At 35.5% G+C, this 22,501-nt stretch overlaps 1 protein-coding gene and 1 long non-coding RNA gene across 3 annotated transcripts in view; one reads left to right on the top strand and one right to left on the bottom strand.

Moving 5' to 3' along the window:
* Positions 1-751: 751 nt before the first annotated feature.
* Positions 752-3,655, bottom strand: LOC132052406 (uncharacterized). 2 transcript variants are annotated; one of them, XR_009413986.1, is made up of 3 exons: positions 3,285-3,655; positions 2,826-2,947; positions 752-1,021 (listed from the first exon to the last, which is right to left on the bottom strand). It is a non-coding gene; the product is annotated as an uncharacterized LOC132052406 (long non-coding RNA). The 2 variants fall into 2 exon arrangements; XR_009413989.1 differs by lacking the exon at positions 752-1,021 and adding an exon at positions 2,695-2,726.
* A 10,779-nt stretch (positions 3,656-14,434) lies between these two features.
* Positions 14,435-22,501, top strand: part of LOC132063311 (ENHANCER OF AG-4 protein 2-like) — a 33,022-nt gene continuing 24,955 nt past the window's right edge. Inside the window, exon 1 of the mRNA XM_059455796.1 lies at positions 14,435-14,869. Within this exon, the coding sequence (XP_059311779.1) occupies positions 14,747-14,869 (123 nt within the window). The 5' untranslated portion in view covers positions 14,435-14,746. The remainder of the gene's footprint in view (positions 14,870-22,501) is intronic.

Here is a 22,501-nt window from a genome sequence, read left to right as displayed (position 1 = left end):
AGAGTCGTCAAGTTTAAGGACAAAAGAGTAGGAAAGAACTTAATGGTGAAAAAATGAAAGTATATAGCAGAGAAAAGATACTAACCTAAGCTCTGCAAGAGAAACGATTGACACTTTAGCCGTTTTCAGGACCACAACATAAGGGATAGACGCAAATGGGTACAAATATACACGGTTCCAAATAAATCAAGCAACATATGCAATATCTTCTACTACAAAACAAAATAAAAAATGGAGCACACGTTGTAGGTTAGCAGAGGATTGCAGAGGTCTATGCTCAAATATTTACAACTAATTTTTCTATCTATGGACAACTTTATCATTTTATTCACATCTCATGCTAAGTTCTGCCTCATCTAGAAACAGAATTGACTAATCTGGCATTATACAGTCACTTTCATTAAACCAATTACACGAGGCATTCTCCGAATTGTCTTAATCATTATTTATGGCTAATTGCTAATAAAAAAATAACTTCAGGGGAAAGTTATTTCTTTTGGTTTATATAAGCTCATCATCTATAATTGGGTAGGTTAAAATTGAAAACTGCATCAAATCACGGCTCGGAGTAAATGCAATTAGCCTGTAATTTAAGGAGGTGAAGTAATTTACAGACAATTAGTCTAACGGATAGGAATCATGAACATTCAAAATGAAATTTTTATTATTTCACATGTTTCGAATGCTTTAAAAGCAGTCAACAAAGAACTCTTTCAAACACATCCATAGTGAAAAAGGAAAAGACTTAGCGTAGCAAGGAACACATTTTTATAGCAAATATGCAGGACAATATCCAATTTCAAATCAAAACTAACAATGCTTCAGGGTAAACAATACTTAGTAACCTTGAGTTTTCACAAGAAATATACCCACATATGAAAATTATAAGATGCCCCTTAGAATGAGAATTAGAAAAGCGAAAACAACGCAATACTACCTAAATGTTGTAAGCGATTGCGATGACCGCCACCACCACCATAGCTTTGGTTTATATTTCTCTGAAATCTCTCACTATTGTTTCCTTTAGGGAAAATACATAAATACCCCCCAAACGTATACTCGTATTAATTATGACGCACCCAATATTTGCGGGTAACCTATTACCCCCCTGACCTTATTTTTTCAGTATTTTTGTGGCCTTTTAGGCTGACATGGCACCAAAAAAAATTATAATTTAAAAATGGCGAGTGAGAGCAGTAAAAATAGTTTTTATATTTTAATAAACATTAGTTTTTAAAAATTTATTTATATCCTCTCACCACCACCACCCTCCCTTTCTTCCACATTTCATATGCCCAATTGTTAAAGCTTCAATCTTTATTGATTTTGGAGAAGATTTAGCTTAGTTGGAGACCAACCCAAATGCTAAATGTGAGTCCTTTATCTCAGCAAAATGTGAGTCCTTTATCACCACCGCCACCACTGCCACGTCAGCACCACCGCCATCCACCACCACCTCCAAAATCTGTGCATTTTGCTCCGAAAACGACAACCTTGGAGAGTAAACACTCTAACCACGATAAAAATAACGATAAATCTCATGGGAAATCGGAAAAGAAGGCAAATTGGGGGAAGAAACTAGGATTTATGTTTGTTGGTGTTCTTGGGTCTTGCAGGTGTGTGTGTTGGGATTCTTGTTGATCAAGAGAAGACAATTAATTTTTAGTATTTGATTTTGTTTCTTTGCTATATCTGTACAATCTCGATTTTTTTTCCGGGTGTGGTGGGGAGGGGGGTGGCGGCCTAAAATGATGAAGAAGAAGAAGAAGAAGAAGAAGAAGAAGAAGAAGAAGAAGGGGGTTTATGATGAAATTGAATGTGTGTGTTAATGGAGGAAGAAAATGGGTTGAATGTTTCTTGAAAATAAGCTATTTATGATTGATGATTAAATTGAATGTGTGTGTTAATGGAGGAAGAAAATGGGTTGAATATGTGTGTGTTAATGGAGGAAGAAAATGAGTTGAATGTGTGTGCATTAATGGAGGAAGAAAATGAGTTGAATGTGTGTGTGTTAATGGAGGAAGAAAATTGGTTGGTTAATTTCTTGAAAAAATATTTATGATTGATGAAAGAAATTGAATGTGTGTGTGTTGATGGAGGAAGAAAATGGGTTGAATGTGTGTGTGTGTATTAATGGAGGAAGAAAATGGGTTGAATGTGTATTGTTAATGGAGGAATAAAATGGGTTGAATGTGTATGTGTGTTAATGGAGGAAGAAAATGGGTTGAATGTGTGTTGTTAATTTTGAATGGTTGAATGTGTGTGTGTTAATGGAGGAAGAAAATTGGTTGATGGATTTCTTGAAATGAAGAAGAAGAAGAAGAAGAAGAAGAAGAAGAAGAAGGGTTTAGTGATGAAGAAGACAAAATTAATGGTTTAATGGTTAATTAGAGGTTAATTAGTGTAAATATAATTAATAAAAGAAAAAATAAAAGAAAAATCAAATGAAAAAAAGAAAGGAAAAGTGGCAGTGACGTGTCAGTGACGTGGCAATGTCGTGGCACCAATGTGGCGGAGAGTGTGCAACACTCTCTACTGTGCAACTGGACATCAATTTTTTTTTTGCCACGTCAGTCAAAAAGGGGTACAAAAATACAGAAAAAATAAGACCAGGGGGTAATAGGTCGCCCGCAAAGGTTGGATGCGTCATAATTAATCCGAGTATACGTTGGGAGGGTTTTTATGTATTTTCCCTTTCCTTTACTGCAATTAATTTCCATGAGTATCTGAAAAGAAATATAGGGAAGTTAAATGCTTGGCCATAGTACAAATACAGTCTATATGAGAAATAATAGTAAAGTTCAGTTAGCAGGACATATACATACCTTTATTGACAACATATCCTGCAAAAGTCAAGAAACCGGACCCTAAAATTCAAAAATTAGAATCAGAGAAACAAATATTTATTTTAGAATAAAGGGATTTTAAGTTGAAATTTATCAATAACCTGCAAAAGATAACAAAAATATCAATTAGCTTATTCTCCGCCGTAGTATATACTGACTTATGAATGCAGGAAAATAAATTGCAGTAATCACTATAGAAAAATAAAGTTACAACTCTTCTAAAAAAAATTCTATTTGTACATCAATAATGGATCCTACAAAAAGGAAGAATCAAAACCCTAAAATTCAAGAATTTAGAATCGTCCAAAAGGAATTATCTAGTCTTTTTCTTGATATAAGGGTGTGATGCTCTTTCCTTTGATTTTCTTTTTCTTAAAAATTGATAATTTTATGAATTAAAATCCTATGAAGAAAGAAGAGGGACCTATAACGCCATACCCATGGCTTTGCTAGAGATACCGATGTCGGGGTGAACTTGCTCCAGCACCTTCAAGAAGTCTCAATCGACTTCTTGCCCACTTCTTCTTCTTGTCACCACCGGTGGCGGCATTCGGGAGCTTTCTATGCTGGAGCTTTCATGGCGTGAAATACCAAAATCGAGGCTTCGACTTAAGAGTAATTTTTTCAACAACCAGGAAGTCTCAATCGACTATTTTCCACAACCATGAAATTGAGAAATTTTCTAAGAGAACTTGAAGAAGCAAAGAAATGAAAAAAGATGGAGACCAAAAATATGAAGATGTTGACCAAAAATTGAAAGAGGAGCAGAATATCCAAAACAACCAGCAATGTTCATAAAATACGTGGATGTTCCTATTCCACTTGAAAGACACGTAGTATAAATGAGTACTTGAAAAGACTAAAATACCCTTGATTTCAATTTAATTGACCCTTAAGCAGGCATGTTAAAACCACTGCTTATATAATATAGGAATATAGTATTTATATGTATATTGCACAAAATATATAAATTGTATATATACTTAATACATGCAACTTAACATATATATATAATACATACTATTCAAATATGCGCAGTACATTTGATAATACTGCTAATATATGATTTATTGTATAAGCTTAACACAAAAGCAATAAAAGAAATAATAGTAACTTGATTTCGGGAGTCTACCATTATACCCACAATAATCGGTCATAGTTTTGCTATCTCATTGAAAAAGTGCATTTGCCTATTTATATAACAAACAGTATGGTAGGCCACAAATTGAGAGAATTTCCACCTACACTAAATTTTAGAGGACATGCAAAAAGCGATAATAAATCTCGTCGTTGATATAAATAAAAAAAAATCAAAATGCTTATGATTCAGTAGTATGTAGGAGCCAAATCTTATGCTAAAGAAGGGGAAAAAAGTATATGCTTTAGGTGAACATATATCTATGTTTGCTGACAAAGCACGAAGAGTAATTGATCAAATTCGTGGACATTCCTATGAGGAAACGCTTGTGATACTAGAACTCATGCCTATTGAGCTTGTTATCCCATTTTAAAATCGGTTTATTCAGCAGCAACAAATTCTCATTATAATAAGGATTGCAACAAAGCTAATTTAGTCATTAGTAAAGCCGAAGTCAATTCGGGTACTATTGTGAAAAAATTGAAATCTCGAGTTCGAGGACGTAGTTTACCGATAAAGAGAGACATGTCATATAACTATTTTAATGAAAGATATATCTTTAGATGATGAATATGTCGAGATGAATTCATTAAGAAAATGAAATGGAAAAAAAATCTACAACTATGACTATTGTGATACGTATAATAATGGGGGATTATGGTGTTATACCCCGTACTTTATACGTTGAGTTTCGTCGTGAGTTAGTTGACATGGATTTGGGAAGTGAAGTTTTTGTCAATGTCACAAGAGATTCTACATGTTCATTCTATATGTATGAGGGTTTAAGTCACGTTTGACAAGTATCGGAAAGATTGGAGGTTGGACGAATCAAAGGAAACGAGTGTGACAGCAGAGCAGTTCGATGCCCATTTCGACGGATCGTCGAATGGTTGATGACCCCATCAATCTCAACTATCGAACCACCATCAGAGATTCAGCTCTGATCAGGCAGCTTGATGCCACCACTTGACGGTCATCGAGCATATCGACGGTCCGTCGAGTTGACCATCGAAGTAGAGGAGGTGGAAAATTTCCCTTTCTTATAAATTAAATGGGCCATAACCTTGGGTCATTATTTCACTCAAAAATCATATTCTTCTAGACTCTCCGAGCTCTCTCAACCATCCTAAACCCTTCGTAAACATCCTAAGTTAATTCAAGTGAAGATCAAACCTTGAAACCCTAAACTAATTCATAGAAAGTGGTTGTTCTTGATTCTACTTGGAGTTGTGTGTGGCTAAAGTTCTTCAAGTATAAGGTATGTTGTTCATCTTATTGCTTATGTTGAGTTGATTTGGAGATTTAGTAAGCCTTAAAGTTAAGATAATCATGGCAGAGAAGTCATGAGGTATTAAGTTGAAGTTGATGACTATGGGTTGATTTGGAAAGGGGGATTTAGATTGATTTAAGTTTAATTTTAATGTAATCTATCTATGGTATTTTTGATGTTGTTGTTGTCGTTTGGGAGTTGCTTTGAGGTTTGGAGCAAGTAAGTGATATAAGGAAACAAGTAAGTGATATAAGGGAAATGCTGCCCGAATTCATTAGCTCATTTATTAATCTAGTTTGACCTTATAAACATTTCAATGGCTTAACCTTAGTATGGATCATTTTCAATGTAGATTTGCGAGCTTGGGAGAATAGGCATTAAGTAGTTAAGGAGACAACAAGGTATGCTAAGGCGGGTTGTCCCTTTCTTTCTTATGGCATGATCTTAGTGATACAAATTGTTACATCTTGGAAATTTCGTGTCATTGGCATTATGAGTAAACTAATGTAATCTCAAAATGGACATAAAGACCTTATAAGGTTAAGAAGGGTATTTGATAATTTTAAGTGTGTACCTTAAGGCTTCGGAGTTAAATGAATTGGTGAAAGTAAGTTCATTGAAGAAATTGGAGTTTGAGTCATGTCATGGGAAATTTTCATATCATTTGAGGTATACATTGCTTAGCATTGCCTTGAGGGGGATCTATAGGGTCCCTTGGATGGTTAATGAAGTTTTATACAAGTGCCAATAAGGTTCCATAAGGATTGGAGGACAAATAAATTGGAAAGATTTTCGCGAAACCGGGGAAAATGGGGCCATATGCTCCTGCATACTCAGTATGCTTGGCTGCATATGTGCAGAAAGCTCCCCAAATTGGAAGCCCCCACTGTCCAACCTCCACCCCATGGAGAGGAGGGGAGATGCAGCTGCATATCCCATATGCTGAGCCGCATCTCCACCGCAAGTTGGTCCGGGGAGGGGGGAGGGCATACTTTGCCACCTTTTTAAATCCCAAAAGACCCATTTTCATCTCAACCTCCTACACTTATTTCCCCATACTTCTAGAGAGTTCTTGAGGGTTCTTGAAGGTTCCACGACACTGCAAACCTTTCCATATCATCAAGAGAGAAGATCAACATCAAAACATCCATGGAAGGTGATTGTTCTTGTTTCTCTCCAAAGGTTGTGATGAACTTGGTTTTGGAAGGAGTTGAGCGAGGTGAAGTTTTCCTACTAATAAGATATGTTCTCCATCTTATTTACATGATTGAGTTAATGAAAAGGTTTTATAACCCTTGGAAAGGAAAAGAATTAAAGTGGAGAAGTTATAAAGTGTTGAAGTGAAGAAGATGACTATGGGATAAACTTGAAAAGGGATTTTGGACAAATTTGAGATTTAATTGAATTTAACTTCTTGATTATGACATTGTGGATGTTATTATAGTTGTTTGGGAGTTGTTTTTTAAGATGGTGGAAGTCGATAAAATAGAGGAAGTGTTGCCCAAATTTCGTTAGTTCGCTAATTATACTAGTTTGAACTTATGAGTGTTTCCAAGACTTAACCTTGAAATGAATCCCCTTGAATGTAGATTTTGCGGACTTTTGAGGAGAGCGTTAAGTAATTAAGAAGACGTAAAGGTATGTTAAGGGTAACCCTTCTTTCTAAAGGCATGAATTCCTTATTGTGAATCCATCTAAGATATCTGTAATGTCCTATTCCTAGAAATGCTAAAAGTTCATGACTTTCAAGATTCTTAAGATATTATTGATAAAAGCTCTCCGTAGTGATGATGATAATGATGGTGACTCCATAATAAAAATCGGGGGTTTACCGACTTTATGTCACCCCGATAAAGTTGTAATGTTTCCTTTGGATATTCATGTATGTCATATATGTATATAGCTATTTTGTGACACCGGGCTTATATGGCCGGGTATGATATCTATTGCGCGCACACCACTGCAGTTGGGTATGGACAACACCGAGCCTATACGGCCAGGTATAGATAACACCGAGCCTTATTATGGCCGGTTGCGAGTGACACCGAGCCTATACGGCCGGGTATGGTATCATTATATGTATATGTATGAGATGTTTCCTTTAGAGAAAGGTTAAGTATGCATGATAATCATCTTAAAAGGTATTGCGAGGTATAAAAGGTTCTCCTCATCTTATGTTATCTTCATATTTTCGTCATGTTACTATTCATGCTTTACATACTCAGTACATTATCCGTACTGACGTTCTTTTGTTTGTGGACACTGCGTTCATGCCCGCAGGTAGGCAGGGAGACAGACTAGATCCATAGGTTGCTTCATCAGTGATTGCATAGAAGTGCTCCATTTGATCCAGAGCTGTTGTAGTTGGTACTAATCTTTTTGTGTATTTATATATATGGGCATGACGGGGTCCTGTCCCGTCTTTATGATGTTACATACTCTTTGTAGAGGCTCGTAGACAGATGTGTATAGCTAAGTATCCCGTAGCCTTAATGATTCACATTTTGTACATCATTTTTTGGTGGCTTTGTCGGCTTGTATATATATGGGCATAATTAATGATGTTTGTATAAATGTGTCTATGTTCGACGGAATTTGTTTCATTTGGTTCATGGTAATTATGAGTTAGTCATATGGCTTACCTAAATGTGGTTCTGGGAGTATGCTAATAGGTGCTCGGTAGGGTAGTTCCGGGTGCCCGTCATGGCCCTCGGGTTGGGTCGTGACACAAACCCATTTACATGATATTCATAATGTCCCTATTCCCAAAGATACTAGAAGCTTATTGTTCTTGATGTTCTTATAGTATTAGTGATCTTTGTCTCATGAGTATTGATCTTATCTTATGATTAATGATTTCATTTTATGGTTATTGATCTTATTCATTGATGTTGATCTCATCTTATGATTATTGTTCCTTCAAGATGAGATTTGTTCATGATGATAGTTCCATAATGACAATCGGAGGATTTACCTACCTTACGTCACTCCAATAGAGTTATGGCTTTTATTTGGGTTCTCATGCATTCTTTATATATATTTATGTATTTTCTCACACCGAGCCGCATATATGTATTTTCTCACACCGAGCTGCGCTATAGTCTGCTAGGTATGACACCTATTGTGAACACCACTGCAGTTGGGTACAGATAACATCAAGCCTACATGGTCGAGAACGGATAACATCGAGCCTACATGGCTGGGTACTGTCACGACCCAAATTATCGATCGTGCGGGCACCTACTTTATTATCATTAGTAGGTGAACCCTTACCCGTTAACCCATAAATCACTTGCCAATTTCAACTTCTTTAATCATTTATACTCTAAAAATTAATAAATAAGTGAATGAATAAATAGTCTGACCAAGTCATAAATAATAACTAATATAAGTGCGGAAGTCTTAACTATTACACCCCAAAAATCTAAAAGTCATCGTACAAGGACTCTAACCAATAATGTCTAAAGAATGAAGTATATCTCAAATATAATAACAAAAAATGTCTGGAATGAAAGTAGATATTTGGAAAGAGAGATCTTCAGGTGACATGGTATGGATAGAAGCTCACCCTCGGATCTGATCAAGCTAACTAGCTTCAAGCTAGAGATGTGATCTGGATGAAATCTCTGGAACACAATCTGCACTCAAAAAGGCGCAAAGAAGGTAGTATCGGCACAAACACTATGTACCGGTAAACATCATAGGCCGACTAAGATTAGTTCTCGTATATAAGCATAAAATCAACAAGATAAACAGATAGACACTTAATACTCAAATCCAAGTCACAGAATATCCCATAACTGAGTCACAGCTTAAGATGAAGCTTCTAAACCACAAGTCTGTCAAGTCTCAATAATCTCACCTGATAATCACAAGTCCAAGCTCCGACCCTAGGTAGAGTCACTAGTCCATAATTTAACTCAATCAATAATCATATTTATATCACAACAGACATTCAACATCCATACCAAAATCAGAACCAAACGAGCATATAATAATGTAGAATAAAATGTAATGATGTGTAATGTAAAATATGATGATGTGCAATGCAATGCACTGGCTAATCGTTTGAACTGTACATACATGCTAATTGGTGTCTTTGGCCAATAACTATGACCTGCAAGGGACCCATGGTGTCCATGTACCCCTGGTTCCGGAACGAACCTCGAACCACGAGCCTATAATCTAGGCCATATCCTCACCCCTTGTCAAATGTGTCTTTTCATATCTAGGTCACATCCTCACCCCTGGTCAAATGTGCCTTTTCATATCTAGTTCACATCATATATATATATATATATATATATATATATATATATATATATATATATATATATATATATATATATATACACACACACATATTGTCATATCACTTTCAATGATCTAAGTATCAAGTACCATGTATCAAATAGTATCACAAGTTCAACAAGTAGGTTATATTAACTTCTTCACTAATTCCAGATCACTTTCCATCATGTATGAATGCATAAATGAGTGCAAACATGGTAAAATAATGCAAATAAACTAAAAATGAAGGTACAAGTCACAAGCCACAAGTCATATCAAGACTTAGATAAATTAGCCCAACCATGAAATGAATCATGCAAACCATCTCAGGCAACATTAGAGGCTATGCCCCTCTTTAATTCCCAATATAACAAGTACACCTCACAACGAAGTCTTGTATCACCAAGGTGCTCTATTTTATTATATATCTTCATCAACAGTAAAATCATACATCAAGTTTTAATCTACGTACTATCATAAGTTTATATCACAATTCAAGTCTAAACTCATTATCCTTCCTTTCTCCGATGATATGTGTCACAATAAGAGAGAATTGGGTACAACACGTATTACAACACAACAATTCAGGTAACAAGTCTAATCACAATAATAGGGAAACAAGCCACCATCAACAACAATCAACCTAATAGAAATCTATCCCGAATCACCACAGTATGAATAAAACTACACCTTCAACTATTGCTTAAATAACTGCGACAAGCCCACATAATCAGAAGTCATACCAAACTAGCTAATATCCAACCAAAATGCCATGTCCGAAGACCTAATCATACTTTCTCCCGTCAATCTACACAATATATACATTTCGCTAATCAAAGTCTAAGTAATATAGGCCGTAACCTGCCCGAAATGCTAAACAACAGTTTCGAACCGTCAAACCCTAGCCTTGCTTTCCTCTTTGGAGAGCCTCAAAACAATTAATATCTATCAAATATGAATTCTACGTCAGAATACGAATCTAAGGATACTCATATTGCCATAGTTTTACCAAAACCCTAACAACAGACCTAAAATAGCCAAACCCGAGCCACAAGGGCAAAACTATAATTTCATTAAAAAATGGGTTTAATATAATCAAAATAGTACCCTACGAGTTTAGACTAGTCCAACGATACCCATATTGCTATACTTTAATTCGAAATCCCAAAAAGAACCCAAAAAGGTAACCCCGAGCCGGCAAGGGCAAAATTGGAAATTTAAGTCAAAATCAGATTACCCATAGTCTAAATAGTAAGAATCTTGAAAAGGTTTGAAATCCATTCACAGATGCCCTTCGATTTGTTAAATTACTTGAAAACCCAATTTTATGAAGAAAAAAAACCCTAGTTTCCCCAACCATATCATGAAATAAACGCTAATAGACCAAGGGAATCATGGGGAAATCGTGAAAATAAAGATTATAATTTTACCCTCTCTCTGAAACAAGCAAAAACACTGCAAAAATCGGAGCTTTAGAACTCAAGATATTCTCAAAATACTAAATAGGCGAAGTCAGAATTTTTATATAGGACAAGTTGCGCTATAGCGAACAGATTTTTGCTATAGAGACCAGGGTTGCGCAATAGCGACCAGATGACCACTATAGTGACCAGGTGCGCGCTATAGCGACCACCCCAGAACCAGCAGTGGAATATTTTAGTAAAATTGCCATAACTTCCTCATACGGAGGCGAAATGCGACGATTCTTTTTGCTATAGCTTCGTATTTTCACACACAAAAAAAATGTAGTTTGATAAATATGGAGCCCTTTATAGCCCAAGGACTATGGCGAAAACATCGAATATGAGCACTACAAAATCCAAACCCATCTGAAACTCTTCGGAACCTCACCAAAACTTGTGGACAAGTCCAAAATCATCATACTAACTCGTTGGAACTTTCAAGACATTGACACAGGGTTATCCTAACCTGGCTTTGACCGTGGTCAACTCTAACTCGTTAACTTAACTAATTCCTCCACCAATAACTCAGATCACACTCAAACCTTTTGGGAACCAAACCAATGACTTCACTAAGTCATAGATCGTACTAACGGGACTCTGGGGAAGGTCAAAAAGGATAAATGGGTCAAAACGCTATAACGATCAAACGGGTCGTTACATCACGGATAACACCGAGTCTATATCGTCGGGTACGGTATAATATGTATGTATGTATGAAAATGTTTTTTTTTTTAAAACTAAGCATGCATGACATCCACCTTATGAGGCATTCAGAGGTACAAGTTATTTCTCTTATCTCATATTTCTTTTAAATCTTTTTTTTAGGTTGTTAATCATGCCTTACATACTCAGTACATTATTTGTACTGACGTCCTTTGTTTGTGAACACTGTGCTCATGCCCGCGGGTAGACAGGGAGACGGATTAGACCCTTAGGCTGCTTCCTCAACGTTTGTGCAGGAGCACTCCATTTGTTCCGGCGCTGCATTTTAGTGGGTATAATTCTTTTGTGTATATATGGGCATGGCCGGGTCCTGTCCTGTCCTTATTATGTTATGCACTCTATGTAGAGGCTCGTAGACAAATTCATATAGTTAGATGTCTTGTGACCTTCTCGGTCCATATTTTGTTACATCATTTTTGATAGCACTGCCAGTATAGATAAAGCACAAAATTGATGACGTATATATGTGCATATATCTCTTGGGCTTATGTCCTTACAGTTTATGATATATCTTAGTTAGCATTATGGCCCACTTAGGTATGATTATGTGTATGTATGTCATGAGGTGCTCGGTATGTTAGCTCGGGAAGCCCGTCATGGCCCTCTGGTTGAGTCGCGACATATGGGACAAAAAATTAATCCACTTGATTTCAGACTAGGTACAAACCAAGGTCATCACTCGCTTTGGTTTTCAAAAAAATAAGAGATTCTATCAAGAATTATGCATAAAAGAATATGAGAACGTCCTCTGACGTTAAGGAAATTTTACGTATAGAGATTAAAAAAAAAAAGAATCGATTTGTCCAAACCATAATCTTTATGGGATTCTCACAACTATTAATGGAAAGCCGACCATACATAAGCACAACAACAACAAGAACATACCAAGTGAAATCTCACAAAGTGAGGTCTGGGGAGGGTAGAATGTACGCAGACCTTACCTCTACGTTGGGAAGGTAGAGATGCTATTTCCGGTAGACCATATATAATCACGACTAACCAATTATATATCCAAATTTGATTTTTTTAATGACAATATAAAGAAAACAAAGACACTAGAAAGGAAAGGAAGAAAAAGAATACACTAGAAAGGAAAGGAAGAAAAAGAATTTGATAATATAAAAACAATATAAGAAGCAAAGAGATTAGAAAAAAAAATTATGAGACATCCGTTATTAGCGTTTTTGAGGAATTGGTTGAGAAAAAAAGGAGGTTTATTTATGTCAGATATCTGTTATGTACTATGGGGCGAGGGTAACTTTTTTTGAGGAATTAGTTAAGGAAAAAAAAAAAAAGGAGAGTTTGTTTTGGATACTAATTGATATATGAATTTTTATGCTAAAAATATATAATGTCACTTTTAATGTTGTATAGTTACGACAAGTTCTGATGAAAACTTCCTTTTTATACCTCAGCCTTTTTGGGCTGGGCAATTCGCAGGAATGCCCTTATTTTGGGGTGGTCTTTAATTTTTGGCCTTGGCTAGAACCCTTTGGTTTGGGGTTCGAACCCCCACTCAGTCAAAAATTAAAAAAAAAATTGCAAGGTAGAGTTAGGATTCGCAAAGCAGAGTTTTGTCTTAAGGCCTAACTTTGGCTCGAACAGGCCTAACTTTGCTACAAAATTCTGCCTTGCGAAGTTGTTTCTCTGTTTTTTTTTTTTTTTTTTTTAATCTTTTTTTACTGGACCGGGGTTCAACCCCAAACCTGACGGTATTAGGTGAAATGGGAAAAAAATTATAGACCACCATTTTGAGGGACAAAAATTAAAGACCAATGCATTTGAAGGCCACACCGCACAAAAAATTATTTTGGGCTCAGCTTCATTATTTCCCAGCAGAGCAAGCCCAGATTAAACGGCCCAGTCCAATAGAATGAAAATGGTGATTGTACAAATATGGGTCATTTGCACTTTGTCCCTTTTTTGCACCGGTCTTTAATTTCTGTCTTCAAACGAGCTGGTTTTTAATTTTTGGCTTTTAAAATCGAATTGTCATAATATTCACAAGTTATGCTAACGATCTTAAAGAACTTATATACTCTAGGCATAAGTTCATTTTTGAAGGATAAAAAATTAAATACCAGCCCATTTGAAGGTCAAAAATTAAAAGATTAGTCCATTTGAAGGAAAATTGGGCGGGCAATTTGCAGGATTGTCCTTCGCTGAGGGTGGTCTTTAATTTTATCCCTTCACTACAAGCCTCTTGGTTTCAGTTTCGAACCCCTGCTCAATTAAAAATTAAAAAAAAGTTTTCAAGGCATAAGTTGAGATTAGCAGGGTATAAGTTGGACCCCAACTCAAAGCAAAAAAATAATAATATATTTTTCTTGAATTTTGCAAACTTTATCTTAACGAATTAATTTGGGGTAAATATTTGCCTTAAATCCAACTTCTACCTTACGATTTTTTTTTGACTGAGTCTGAATTCGAATTCAGGACCTCTGAGTGTTAAGCGAAGAAAAAATATCAAATACCAAGGATGACACTGTACAATTACTTCCATTCAGAACCCATTATGTATGGGCTCAGCATCTGCCAGCCCATAAGAAGTAGTTGAGTCACGTGCTCCCACACCCAAATTGCAAAATATCCGCACCACGTGCACGATAGCCAATTATACGTTTCAAAGCCCTCTTAACATCAACCTACCCCTTCAGCGCACTTTAGCAACCCACCCCACCCCACCCCCTACTACTCACCACCACGTTCATATCTCTTTCTCTCTCTCATAATAATAATATGTAAAAACGCCCTTTCGCCTTAAAACTCTCTACTCCCCTTTTTTCTCCTCTCTGAAAACACATTTAGGGTTAGGGTTTTAAAACCCCTAAATTATGTAAAAGTTTGGTGAATTTTGTGTTTAATTTGACCTATCAATCAATGACTGGGAATTTACATATCAAATTGTTGTTGTGTGGGGGTTGTTTTGGTGCCTTTATGTTTAGGAATCGTTTGAAAGTTTGTTACTTTAATTACATATAGGTGGTTTAATTAGGGTTTTGGGTTTTTTTTTTTTATGGCGCCGAGTCGAAGGAAAGGTACGAGTAAAGCGGCGGCGGCGGCTGCAGCTTGTCGTCAGTGGAAAGTGGGTGATCTTGTGCTTGCTAAGGTTAAAGGGTTTCCAGCTTGGCCTGCTACGGTATGTTGATGGTTTTTGTATTTTTTGGTTTTTTGTTGTTTCGCTTACTTTTGTGGGTATTTGTTGTTCTTTATTGTTTTTATGAGATTAGTTGTTTGTTTTGTAATTGTCGTGAGTTGTGGATCTGATGGTTTTGTGAAAAAAATTACCTTTTTAGACTAGATTAGGGCCTATAAGTTCTTGAAATTGCAAAAAGACTGTAGATAGAAGTGTAAGAAGGGAGACCCTATTATTTGATTAGGGCCTCTAAGTTCTTGAAAAGGCAAAAAAACTGTAGTTTGAAGTGTAAGAAGCCCTACCCTATTATTAGATTAGGGCCTCTTAAGTTCTTGAAAATGCAAAAAAACTGTAGTTAGAAGTGTAAGAAGGGCGACCCTGTTATCTGCAGGTTGAAAACAGCTCAACATAAAATGGGTAATAATCCCCCCCCCCCCCTCTCCTTTCCCCCCAACCTGTGTATTTCATATGGGTAAAAGTGGGTTGGGTAAAAGACTGGTAAAGCGGCGGCAGCAGCTGCCGTCAGTGGAAAGTGGGTGACGTTGTGCTTGCTAAGGTTAAAGGTTTTCCAGCTTGGCCTGCAATGGCTGCGTATGTTGATGGTTTTTTTTTTTTTTTTTTTTTTTTTTGGTTTCGCTTACTTTTGTGGCTATTTGTTGTTCTTTCTTGTTTTCATGATATTAGTTGTTTCTTTTGTAACTATTGTGAGTGATGGATCTGATGGTTTTGCCGAAAAGATCACTTTTTTAGACTGTGGGATTACACTGGGTGTGTTGTTGTTGTTGTTTCAGCCTTTTAGACTGTGGGATTACACTGGGTGTGTTGTTGTTGTTGTTCACCTTTATAGGCTAGATTAGGGCCTTTAAGTTCTTGAAAATGCAAAAAAACTGTAGTTAGAAGTGTAAGAAACGATACCTTAATCTAGAAACAACTGATTTCTTGGAAGAGGTTGGGGGTACGTTTCTATTTTTTCTTTTTTCCTCTTTCTTTTGTGGGTAGTCACTTTTGGTACTCCTATTTTGTCATTCTTTCTTGTTTTCAGGATACCGGTTTTTTCTTTTTCAACTATTGTGAGTCGTGGATCTGATGGTTTTGCTGAAAAGATCACCTTTTTAGACTAGATTAGGGCATTTAAGTTCTTGAAAATGAAAAAAGACTAGTTAGAAGTGTAAAAGAATTGAGACCTTAATTTAGAAACAACTGAGTTTTTGGTTATACAAACAAGGAAGAGTTTGGGGTATGCATCCTGAATCGTTGAACTGCCTCTGTTCATATTTATTTGTCCACTTTTGACTTTGCACGCCCCTTAAGAACTTAATAAATGAAGTAAATATTTTACCATAACACCAATTAATATTGGTGTATAGTCTCAACAGACTTGGAATATGATTTGGAAATGAGTAGTTAATGTTAAGGGGAAAACAAGAAAAAAAGTTTGTCTTTCTCTTGATTTGTTAAAGTGGACAAATAAAAGTTTTTTTTTTTTTTTAGTATAGTGGACAAGTAAAAGTAAAAGTGAATGGAGGGAATACATAGCTAGTTTACCTGATTTTGGAATCTAACAACATAAGACATTAAGTATAGCTACTTACTCTTGCTATATTGACATTAGTTATCTAACAAAAAGAAAGTAGTAGAACTACCAGTGCAGTCCTAAATTGTATGGAGAATACAGTTTGGGTTTGACTGCAGAACTTGAAGGGTACTCAATGAGCACTTCTGCTTTTGTATCCAGTCGGGAATGTAGTGTATTTGGAGACGATTTGGGTAAATTTGTGTGAAGTTTCAGTATTTGGCTGTTTAATCACTTTATCAGGTTGATATTCTGTGAACTAGAAGTTGAATATCCCATGAATCTTGATACTCCTATCTTGTTACTCTGATACTTCGTCATTCTGTCAGAATTATTACTCTGGGGAGTAAGTATATGTATTAACTTGTATATAACACTTTTTGGAGTCGGAAGTGTCTGATTAGACACGCTTGAATTTCTAGTTTAGTTGTTAATCTCCTTGGCAAGATCTTTTCTTTTGGGATCAGAAAAGGTGTTCTTTGTGTGTGGTTTTTTGTTTTGTTTTTTTTTTTGACAATTTTTCTTGAAAATAATCTATAGGTGTGATTGGTCCACAGTAAATTATTTGAAGAGTTATCCCCTTTGTACTCGGTTCTAGTCAGGCAGCAAGGATAGATATTACATTCTTTGTTTCATTTTGTGATGTAGTGAAGAATTTTGAATCTTGTGGTCTTAAACCCAAAGGTGTGTGTAGTCTTAAATATGCCATGGCATTCCTATAAGAGAGTATCATTAAGGGGAAAAAGGAATATTGAAACAAAGAACTTACTAAATTTAGCGAGGTGGCATTTTCTTTGGAAGTAAGACACATAAATAAAATGGAAGGAGTCATTTTTTTTTTGTTCCTCTGTTCTTATTCTTCTTTCCTCATTTTGAATGAAAGATCTGGAATGATTCATGAGCAAAAAAAGGAGCAACAAACAAGTTCAGCTAGTTTGCCAAGTTTTATGGTTTCAACTGAAAAAATAAAATAAATAAATTTATCGTCTCATCTGATAGTCTGATGCTTCTAACAATCTAAAATCTGAAGACCTTGTAAGCAAAGTGAGCTTCTTTCAAAAAAAGGAGCAACAAACAAGTTCAGCTAGTTTGCCAAGTTTTATGGTTTCAACTGAAAAAATAAAATAAATAAATTTATCGTCTCATCTGATAGTCTGATGCTTCTAACAATCTAAAATCTGAAGACCTTGTAAGCAAAGTGAGCTTCTTTGGCAAATTAGTTAGGTTGGCATTAGAGTTTCATAAGGATTTACACAATTTCACTAAATTGACTTTTAACTATTGTAGAATAATAATGCTATTTATGAAATGAAACAGTAAATAAATGGTAAAAAAATTACTTTATGTTGGATCTTGGGTTGATAGCGGGAATTGAACCCACATCTTCTCCTTGGCAAAGAGAAATTTTACCATTCGACCATATCCGCATTTTTTTGTTTACGTTATGGAAGAAAGACTTGTATATGTGATGTTAGATATTGACTAGTGCTAGTTATATATGAATTGGGCTAAAGATATATTTTACTACTCTAGGGGATTCTAATAGACTAGAAGTCCTTCCGAGCGTGGAGGATATTTTAGGTGTAGAAAGTCTCAAATTCAGGATCTTCCGCTGCGCGAATTTCCTGGGAAAAGAATAGAAGAAGCATCTGACTACTTCATGCTCCATTTGGCTCGGGTGGATATAGCTCAGTTGGTAGAGCTCCGCTCTTGTAATTGGGTCAATTTTCATTCCCAACCCATGACCAATATAGGCTCGAAGCTTCCTTCGTAACTCCCGGAACTTCTTCGTAGTGGCTCCTTGCGTGGTTTGGAATAGAGTAATTAAAATCTTCTTGGTAAAAAATTAAAGAGCACCATCTAATAAATTCTATGAATATACACTAGGTTGCACAAAAAAGTTGTTTTAAGTAATTCCATCTCCTATGGTCCAAAGATGAAAATCTTTGTAATATTCTGAACCATTCATGAACATCACAACAAAAATTATCTAGTTAGTTTTTCATTTTTTTTTTTGACACATGGCAATATGGCCAAGTGTCTTAAACATAGAATGGGGTGGCAATTGCATGATTTTTTAGAAAACAAGTGTCTATAACACTTGTCTTGTGCAGAGATTTCTCCTAAGCCTATGAATAGGCACAATTCATCCTTCAGCAGTATCAACTCTAACAATCTTTCCTTACCTTTGTCTCACCCATACGTTCTTTCTCTTCCATTTGCTGTAATCCATATTTTTATTGTCTTTTAGTTGTCTTTTATTTCCTCCTTCTAAACTTGCTGGTATTATTTAATTTTGTTGATTCCTGTATCCTCTAAAATTTAAAGGTAGGCTTGTTTATTCCCCATTTCACGCGGCTGAAATAGTTTCTAAGATTGTCAAAAAACCAAGATAAAAATCACAAAAATAAATATTCTTCATTTAGCAAAATAATAGCATTGAAAAATTAAATATTACTACCATAATTTTTTTGAGTAAATACACGAATTGGCTCAAGTCTTGCTAGTGGAAAAACCAAGATAAAATATCAATAATAAACATTATTTATTTAGCAAAACAATAGCACTGAAAAATTAAATATTACTACGATAATATTTTTGAGTAAATACACGAACTGGCTTGAGTCGTGCTAGGCACTTTCCCAAGGAACTATTTCAGCATTGTGACGTGTTTCCCCAAGATTAAAAAAGCCTACTTCTATGTTTTAGAGCATACATGAATCTACAAAATTAAATAATACCAGCAAGCTTAGGAGGAGGAAATAAAAGACAATTAAAAAATATGGAAGAAAGCAAATGGAATAGAGCGAATGTATGGGGTGAGACAAAGGGAAGGATTGTTAGAATTGATATTGCTGAATGTTAACTGTTCAAAAAAAAAAAAAAAGAACTGATACGGCTGAAGGATGAATTGTGCTTGTTGAATCTCTACATAACACAAGTGTTTTAGACACCTGTTTCCAAATAAAAAATCATGCAATTGTCTCCCCTTTCTATGTTTAAGACACTTGGTAATATTGCCATGTGTCGTTTTTTTTTTTTTTTGGAATACTTACTACAAAATATCTTGTTCTTGGGATCAGGAATGATTGTAGCAACATAAAGTTCCTTTGGATGTGAACATATAGATACCTTTAAACCTACCCGTCTCTATCTCTATGATGCATTGACTGATGCTCATGTGAAGATCTTGCAAAATGATGTCTGACATGATGTGTTAAAGTCGAGGAGCAGCTAACGAAGACTTAAAGACTTCCTAATCCAACCTTCTGTCGCTCCTACATCTCGTTGTAGTGAGTTCCGGCTGCTAATTTGCTAGTGTGTCTAATACGCTTGACTGTCGGTCATGATACTCATGTAGCTTAATTTGGAAATTCTCTAGTTTTTTTATCTCAAGTTATGTCTAATGTATTTACCCTTGCATAGGTATTTCTGGTTCATTGAGATATTTTGATTCCTTGTACCCTCTTCCTTTCTCTTTGCATCCTTGTTTGTTTTCCTCTCTTTATACTCTTGTATTGTACTACCATTATTTCACTGTTTTCGGTCTTCTTCTACGTTTTCCCTTACTACTCTCTTACTTCTTCATCGGGCTGCTTATTCCTTAAAAATCTCCTTAAACTGAGGTCTCAAGCTCCAAATATGTGACTGAGATGTCTAGGTTCGAAATGGGGAATTTATTGCATTATGTCCAGCGATTTTCGCAGGTGCCAATGCTGTCTATTTTTACCACTTAAACACGCTAGCTTGAAGGTCTACTTGAATAAAACCTGTGTCGCCTAGCTTAACTTTCTCCGGAGCAATGTCAATTTGGCATTATAATGTCATGGGGCATTTTTGCCAAATCCGGCTTAAGGAGGACATATAAGGAGAGATATCTAGATGATTACGGATCGTAAATTTGTTTTCGAAGACTAATAGAATCGAGAAAATGAATCATTTGCCTCTTTGACAAGTTAAAAGCATTGCAAAGTATAATTCCTCTCATGATGCTAATATGGTAAAAGAAGGATAAAGTTGGATAATGTTCACGAAGGATATTTGTCTTTCATTTCCCCTGCTAAGAAAGATAAAAGATATTACCTAGAGTTTGGGTAGTAACTTGCTAATATAGTGATGGCGCCTCTATTTTCCATTCGGTGCGTCAAGAGTGAATATGTACTCCCTGTTCGACTTTTCCCCTCCTCCTTTGATCGACAAATCAATAAGAAGGCTAGGAACAAACAACGAAGTATTAAAATGTAAATGTAAAGTGTTCGAGTAGAAAAGAATTTTGATTGTCATTCTTCGGAAAATAATGGTTGCTGACATTGTGTGGAAATCCAATCATACTAGTATAGAGAAAAGGTGGAGAACTTGCGCAAAATATGGTTTTGCTCTGCATTTCATTTAATCATATACAATAACATGGTCATCGTGTATGCACAAAATATTTGCCAAAACAGAAGATAGGTCCTCAGTTACAGAAATTCCTCCCTCAATGCTTTTGTTCTTCTTCCCTCCGAAGTACCCACAAAAAAAGACAATTGCGCTACTCCTTTTGTGCATCATGTTTGGCTTGCGACCTGGCGATGCACCATCTTCATCCAACTATTTGAAGGTGAAGCCTAGGTTGGCGAATGCTATCTTCTTTCTCTTTGGATTTTCGGCTATTTGATATCACTTTTGGTATCCAGCCACATAAGTATGTATTCCGCACCACTTTGTGGATCTATATTAGTTGGTCTGTGGCTCTTGTGCTCCTCTCTTTTTAGTTGCCTGTGTAGAATGTAGAATGACATTTACTGAAGATGATTGAAGATGATATATGTGATTGTCAGCATTTATTGCAACTCCATTATGTTTTCAAACATGTCTTAATTCGCCTGATCTTAAGTGGCTTCACCGTTCTAGGCTATGTCATCCTGATGAATTGTCATATCCTTCTGGTCGATATGCTATATATAGCTGGAATGACAACTTTCAGTAGGCGTTTGGACATGCGATTGCATCTCATGAGATGAAATCAGCTTTTGGACATGTGATTTCATCTCTGATTTCATCTCATGAGATGAAATCCCAAATCATCCAAAAAGGCATGATTTGGGATTTGAAATCATGATTTCAAAAAATATAAATGTAAAATTTGGCCCATACGTTTATATTTTGTAAAAAAAAATTCATAAGTTGGTAGATATATTTACCAATCATGTTTACCAACCATAAGTTGGTAGATATATTGTTCGTACCATGTGGGAGGATTATATTAAAGAGTAGTTACATTACTATTCATGTTAAATTTTCCTTTTTATTGAACTAAAGTTTGATCAATTAATGTTGTATTTTTCAGAAAGGCCTTCTAGTAGCGTATTAATTTTATTATGAACTATGATTTACTCATTTGGTAAGATTGTATAACAATTGGGAAAATTTTGATGGTTTTCACAACTTGTGGCGTTTTTATGTTTATAAAAAAAAGTGCAACTTAAGAAATCCAAATTGCATGTCCGAAGATGAAATCATGTCCAAGCGGCTCCTTAGTAGGCGTTTGGACATGCGATTTCATCTCATGATATCATATCATGAGATGAAATCTCAAATCATCAAAAAAGACATGATTTGGGATTCCAAATCATGATTTCAAAATTATAAAATGTAAATATTGACCCATAAGTTTATATTTTGTAAAAAAAAGATCCATAAGTTGGTAGATATATTTACCAACCATTTATATCAGATATTAAAAGATCTACAAGTTGGTAGTATATTTATAACCATGTTCAATTTTACATTTTATTGAACTAAAATTTGATCAATTGATGTTGTATTCTTTAGAAATTCCTTCTATTAGCGTATTAATTTTGTTATGAACTATGACTTACTCATTTGGTAAAATTGTATAAGAATTGGGAATGTTTTGAAGGTTTTCACACCTTGTGGGGATTTTTATGTCTATAAGAAAAAACACAACTTAAGAAATCCAGACTGCATGTCCAAACGTGATTTCATATCATGATTTGAAATCATCAGATGAAATCATGTCCAAACGGCTTAGAGTGTAATTTTTTTAGAAGGGACAGCTT

Source organism: Lycium ferocissimum, chromosome 1, assembly GCF_029784015.1.
Source record: "Lycium ferocissimum isolate CSIRO_LF1 chromosome 1, AGI_CSIRO_Lferr_CH_V1, whole genome shotgun sequence".
Lineage (NCBI taxonomy): Eukaryota > Viridiplantae > Streptophyta > Magnoliopsida > Solanales > Solanaceae > Lycium > Lycium ferocissimum.
The sequence above is the reverse complement of the archived record's forward strand: the minus strand, read 5'-3'. Positions and strand labels throughout refer to the sequence as shown.